Consider the following 6,837-nt stretch of genomic DNA (forward strand, 5'->3'; position numbering starts at 1 on the left):
CATCCAATTACCTCTTTTGACCTTATAATTTATATATTTTTTTACTAATGTATATCATACAGCCCCCCACTCTCGGACGGAATATGCACTTCGTGGTAGAATATTTTGTGCGAGAGTAACGTCAAAAGAGACTAACAACAAGTAATAAATGGGAGTGGGTGGGTGGTTGGGGGCTATTAATTGCACTTCCTCCACCTACTTACATGTATTTTGCTTTCTTACATTTGGCTTCAATCTATTTGCAATTCCATTTCCAAACTTCTCTCCACCATGGCTAATAAAGGTAATTTCCTTAGTTAAATTTGGCTCCTCGTTTCATTTGGTGCATGTGCTTTGCATTTTACTTGGTGAAAAATGTGGGGTGGAGAGGGAGATTGTGAGAGTGACCGACGGCATTTCCTACGGAGGGGAGAGCGCGACGAAGGTGGGGGGAGGCGCGAGGTGGGACGTCGAGCCGGGGGGGGGACGCCCCGTCGCCGACTCGAGGCGGGGCCTCGAGGTGGTGGCAGGGGGCGCCTCCCCCAGCTCGAGGCCGTGCCTCGAGCTGGGGGGGCGAGGCCCCCCTTCCAGCTCGAGGCAGCGGACTTCGCCTTCTAGTGATTTGGCGTGGGATTTTTTAGGGGGGAGAATTCGAACTTTATTCCGCCTACTGAAAAAGTTTGGGATGATCTTCCTCCGTATTTAGAAGGCTACTCCCCTGACCATATTGCCGTGATTATGAGTTTGCCTAAGTGTCCCTCTTTTGATTCAGGTGAGAATTTAGAGGATTTGTCCGATTTTGAATTGGAATCGACGGATTTTAGGCGTAGCGACCAGTGTGATGACATAGCGTCAGAAGGAGCGCCTGGCTCCGAGCGATGTGAGATTGACGATGATGTCGTCAGTGAGGATGAGGAGACTGAAAGCGAAGGGGAGGAAGTTGAAAGCGATAGTGAGGCGGAGATTACCCAAGTGTCCGCCCGGCGGAGCGTAGTTATGGCATTAGGAGTTGACGGGAGACGTTCGGGCGCTGCTGGTCGCCGCGTTCCTCGATGTCGCACGGTGGACATTGGTGCTTGCGACAGTGTTTTGACTAGAGAACAGTTAGCCGGCCTTCGTGTGACTTATAGGGTACCCTCTGCGCATAAGTTTATTCTTCCCTCTCGGGGTCGAAGGATCAGGGATCCTCCTGCTGGGTGTTTTACTGTTTACACTGCCTATTTTGATAACGGATTTTCCATTCCTCCTCATCCCCTCCTTGTCAAGGTGATTCGGAGTTACGGTGTTTGTATTAGCCAACTTACGCCGAATTCGTTTATGTGTTTCGAGGGTTGGCGACGTCGTCTATTAGAGTTGGGTCTTCCGATAACACTAGAAAGTTTTCATGCCGTATGGACCGTCCGCCGAGTGGCGGAAGTGTCTGACTCTTCTGACGATGGGCGGTATTTTTACTTCACTCCGCAGAAGGCTTGTAGGTTTTTGGCCGGGTTTGTCTCTTCCAAGGGGCCTTGGAAGGAAAAGTTTTTCTACGTTAGAGATGATGGTTGGGGCTTAGCCTCGGAGTGGAGTAGCTCGCCTATCAAGATCACTTACCGTAAGGAGTTTTGGAAATTGCCTTAGGGGTTTATGGCGGCGGGGTTGTTTAGCTGCTTGGTGGACATCGCCCACTATTCTCCTTCTGGTATTTTTTGTAATTGTTGTACGGCGTTTAAGTTGGTCCGCAATATTTTTTTATGCATTTTGTCTTTTTATGAACTTGGTTCGGGTTTTCTTACGCTAAATTTATTGTGTTTCAGGTAAGAAACTCGAGATCGACGCCGTGCGTGCCCGAAAGGCGGCGGTTAGGGAGCAAAAAAGACGTGATCAAGAATCAACACCGCCACAGGTGGGGAGTTCCGTGTCCGCCGCACCTCATGGGGCCTCGACTGGCAGCGGCCATTCTGGTTCACTCCCAACTCCTATGGTTGGTCCTTCCCCCCCTCCAAAGAGGCAGAGAGGTGCCGCTTCAGCGGCAGAAGGCGACGCTCGTGACGCGGGCATGAGCAAGGCGGGAGGTCCGTCGTCTTACTGGAGCCGCACCCGAGGCGTCGTGCGTGATGAGGATTTAAGTAGGGTGGCGGATCTCTCAGAGGAGCAGATGGATGAGTTGCTAGCTGAGAACATGGCTCGGGGTTGTGTTGTGTGTTTTTCCCAAGTAATTCGTGTGACATTGTAGTTTTGACTGTTTTACTTTAACTTTGCAGGCTTTGGTTGTGTCAACGGCCGCTGCGCTCGGAGATACGACGTTTGGAGGCTGTTTTGGAGTAGCGAGAGGGCGACTTCTCCAAACTTAAGGAGGAGAGGGATGAGGCGTTGGGGCATGTGGCCTCTTGGGAGCGTCGCGTTGAGCGGGAGGTCTCCAGTGGGAAGAAATTTTTGGCCTCAGCCTCCGGTGTTGCTTTTGTTTCTAAGACTCAAGAGGAGGCGGTCTCAAAGTTCCAGGAATCGGAGGAGTTCGAGACGATCCTGACTGATAGGGCCGCTCCGATCTATGATGATGCCATTCGGAGGTGCCGCCGGGTCCTTCGTCAGACCCTTCGCGAGAAGGGCCGAATTGTTGAGGACGACATTAGACTACTTGATCCCGACGTGTCCGAGGGTGAAGAGGAGGTGGTAGAAGTTGCCGATGGTTGAGCCCCCCAAGTTTTAGAGCTTCATAGTTTCGTAGTTTTCCTAGTGATATGTAATCGGATTTTTCTGTTTTGTATGACTTTAACTTCTTGCATGTAAGCGACATATGGTATTCGAGTTGGCCGCTTTCGCCTCGTATGAGGCATTTTTGTACGTGGGCGGTTCTAATTCACGGTTATAGTATTGTATGTAATCGTCTTTCATGTTATCCGTGCTCTATATTTCCTGGTTGAGTTTTGTCTTCTTTTTTTTGCAAAGTTTTTTGCTTGGGTGTTGTCTCAAGGGATCATTTTGCTCGAGTCCTGGAGTTGGATTTCTGCCAACTTCATTTAGGGAGGGCAAAATTTTTCCGGGACAACATCGTTGGGGGATGGTCTCTGGTGGACTTTCGTTTAGGGGGCCCGGGGCAAGTACTGCCTCAAGGGGGCCTCACAAAATCCTTAGTCCCCTTGTCGAAAAGACTAACTACGGCAGGAAAATTAACTTCATTACTAGAGTACGAATTACAAGAGTTTCGCGAGGGGCTACTAGGGGGGGGGGAGGAACATTACACTTCGACTTCGCCCTCTATTACAACTTGTTCAAAAAGTAACTCTATCTACCCTGACAACTTAACAGTAATACTTCTTCAGATTTTTTATATTCCATGTGCGAGGGATGTTTTTTCCATCGAGCTGTTGCAACTTGTAAGTCCCCGCATTCACCACCTTTATAACTTTGTACGGGCCTTCCCATTTGGGATCCAGCTTTCCAATGGGGCCCGAGGCCTCGGCTTTTCGCAGTACCAGCTCTCCTACTTGGAAGTTTCTTGGTTTGACTCTCGCGTTGTATGCTCTTGCCATTCGAGTCCTGTACATAGCTGCCCGGACTGCGGCTTTCTCTCTGACTTCCTCGACGAAATCTAAGTTCATTCTCAACCCTTGCTCGTTGCAGTTTGGGTTGTAATATTTCACTCGCCAACTAAGCTCTCCTATTTCTGCAGGCACTACGGCGTCTGTTCCATACGTCAGGTTGAAAGGGGATTCTCCTGTTGGGTTCCTCGGCGTCGTTCGATATGCCCATAAGACACTTGGGAGCTCGTCCACCCATGCTCCCTTTGCATTGCCTAGACGCGTCTTCAAATGTTGAAGTATCGTCCGATTGGTGACTTCTGTCTGTCCATTCGCTTGGGGATTGCTAACTGACGTGAAGAATTGTTTGATCCCCAATCCCTTGCACCAATCCTTAAGTTTGTTTCCAGAAAATTGAGTTCCATTGTCGGAAATTATGCTGCGGGGGATCCCGAAGCGGCATATGATGTTCTTCCACAGAAACTTAATCACTTCCTTCTCTGATATTTTGGCCAACGGCTCGGCCTCAACCCACTTAGTGAAATAGTCTACTGCGACGATTAGGAACTTCCTTTGCCTCGCGGCTTGCGGAAAAGGCCCGACTAGGTCCATGCCCCATTGGTCGAAAGGGCAGGGGCTTTCCAGGGGGCGCATCGGTGCTACCGGCTGGTGATAAATGTTTCCATGTTCTTGGCACGCCCGGCATCGCCTAACTAGTTCATGTGCGTCGGAGAGCATTGTTGGCCAAAAGAAACCTTGCCTGAGGGCTTTTCCTGCTAGGGCTTTTCCTCCGAGGTGGTTCCCGCAAATTCCCTCGTGTATCTCTCGTAGGACATAATTTCCCTCCTCAGGAGTTAGGCATTTTAAGAGGGGCTGTGAGAAACCACGTTTGTATAACTCTCCGTCCATCATGACAAAGCGGGATGCTTTTCCTCTTAAGGCCTTCGCCTCCTTTTGGTTTTCTGGCACGGCTCCCTTAGTTAGGAAATCGACGATCTCTCCCTTCTAGCTGAGAGGTGTTGGGTCGGCGCACATGATCTCCTCTTTCTCCTCTATCGCGGCTCTTTCTGAAGAGAGAAAGGTGATTTTTCTGTTTCGAATGGCCGCCATCGAACTTGCTAGTTTAGCTAGTTGGTCAGCTACGGCGTTTTCCGTCCTCGACACCTGAATAACCGAGGCTTCCTCAAACTTTTCGAGTAGATTTTTTGCTTTCTGTGAATACTTAGCCATCTTTTCATCCCGGGTCTCGAACAAGCCTTGGATTTGGTTGACCACCAACTGTGAGTCGCTATAAATGACAATCTTCCTTGCTCCTGCGGCTAAAGCCAACTCACCTCCTGCTAAGAGCGCCTCGTATTCCGCTTCATTGTTAGATGAGGGATATTCCAGTTTTATCGCATACTCAAACTTATCTCCTTCGGGACTCTCCAACACTATTCCAGCCCCGCTCCCCGTCAATGTTGATGATCCATCGACATGTAGACTCCAAGAAGGCGTAGAGATACCTGCCTCATCATATGCCAACTCTACAATGAAGTCAGCTAGCGTCTGTGCCTTAATGGCTGGTCTTGGCTGGAATTCGACACCAAACTCACTTAGCTCCACAGCCCACTTGACCATTCTTCCGGAGACCTCTGGACTTGCAAGCACTTGCTTTAGGGGGTGATTTGTCAGTACCACTACTTGGTGTGACTGAAAATACGGCCTCAGTTTTCTGGCTGCTGTGATCAAAGAGAGGGCTAGTTTTTCGATTTGGGAGTACCTGGATTCGGCCCCTTGCAGCATCCTGCTAACATAGTACACGGGGTGGTGCTCTCTGTTTTCCTGTCGGACCAAGACCGAGCTAACTGCGTTTCCAGAAATTGCCAAGTAAAGGTAGAGGGTCTCTCCGGTTCTAGGTTTTGTCAATAGAGGCGGCGAAGATAAATACCTCTTCAGCGCATCAAATGCTTCTTGGCTAGATTTGTCCCACTCAAATTTTGCCGCATCGCGAAGTATTTTGAAGAAGTGTAGTCCCTTATCCGCAGACCGCGAGATGAATCTATTTAGGGAAGCCAGTTTTCCGGCGAGCTTTTGCACCTCTTTGATTGACTTGGGAGGGCGCATATTCATGATAGCGCTGATTTTCTCGGGGTTCGCCTCTATACCTCTCTCGGAGATCATGTAACCGAGGAATTTTCCCCCTCGCACCCCAAAAGTACACTTGGCGGGATTCAACTTCATGCCAAAAGCTCTTAGGATTTGGAAACACTCTTCCAGATCTCTTTGACGTGATCTTGTTCTTTGACACTCTTAACCAGCATGTCGTCTATGTATACCTCCATGTTCCGACCTATCTGGTTTTTGAACATGTCGTTGACGAGCCGTTGATATGTTGCTCCGGCATTCTTCAAGCCGAACGGCATGACATTGTAACAGAAGATACCTTGGTCAGTGACAAAGCTCGTCTTCTCTTGATCTACGGGCGCCAACGAAATTTGGTTGTATCCTTGATATGCGTCAAGAAAACTTAACATTTCACACCCGGAGGTTGAGTCAACCAGCAGATCGATGCGCGGTAGGGGGAATGGGTCCTTTTGGGCATGCCTTATTCAGATTGGTGAAGTCAATGCAAAGACGCCACTTTCTGTTTGGCTTCGGGACCAGGACGACGTTAGCCAACCACTCCGGATATTGCACCGGGCGTATGTGCTTCGCTTCCAACAGTTTATCCACCTCCGTTTGTATTGCTTGACTTCTCTCCAGTCCGAAAATCCTTTTCTTTTGCCTTACGGGTTTTGCTTTAGGGTTTACGTTGAGCTGGTGAGTGATGACGTTGGGTGGGATTCCATAGAAATCCGTCATGCTCCATGCGAACACTTCCTCATTTTCAACCAAAAATCGCGTTAAACTCTCTTCAGTAGGCCGACACATTTCCGTGCCTATCTTTACGGTCTTCTCACCATCTACGGAGAGATGGATCACTTTCAGCTCTTCCACGGCCTCGACTCTCTTTTCCCCACAAGGTGCGCCCATGTACTCCTCTGGGGGGTTCGTTGTCCCTTGTCTCCCGTCGGTCATTTTCTTCTTCATTTTTTCATCGGTCGCCTCATCCGTCTTCTCACGAGATCTTTTAAGTGTATTCATATAGCACTCCCTCGCCACTCTTTCGTCCCCTATCGCTTCCCCCACGCCGTCAGGAGTGGGGAATTTCAGCTTCAGGTGGTAGGTAGATGCTATTGCTCGGAAGAGGTTCAGGCTCGGTCTTCCCAAGATGACGTTGTAAGCGGATGGGGCTTTCACCACGAGGAACTTCACTAATTTCGTGGATCTTTTTGGAAGAGAACCGAGGGATAGTGGCAGCATCACCTCCCCCATT

At 49.5% G+C, this 6,837-nt stretch overlaps 1 protein-coding gene across 1 annotated transcript; it reads left to right on the top strand.

Annotated features, from left to right (window-relative positions):
• On the top strand, positions 642–2,842 carry LOC105160179. The gene is made up of 2 exons (XM_020693458.1): positions 642–1,660; positions 1,776–2,842. The coding sequence occupies exon 1, from the start codon at positions 718–720 to the stop codon at positions 1,597–1,599; it is 882 nt and encodes a 293-aa protein (XP_020549117.1). The 5' UTR covers positions 642–717; the 3' UTR covers positions 1,600–1,660; positions 1,776–2,842.

The sequence above is a fragment of the Sesamum indicum genome, linkage group LG4, assembly GCF_000512975.1.
Source record: "Sesamum indicum cultivar Zhongzhi No. 13 linkage group LG4, S_indicum_v1.0, whole genome shotgun sequence".
NCBI classification, from domain to species: Eukaryota; Viridiplantae; Streptophyta; class Magnoliopsida; order Lamiales; family Pedaliaceae; genus Sesamum; species Sesamum indicum.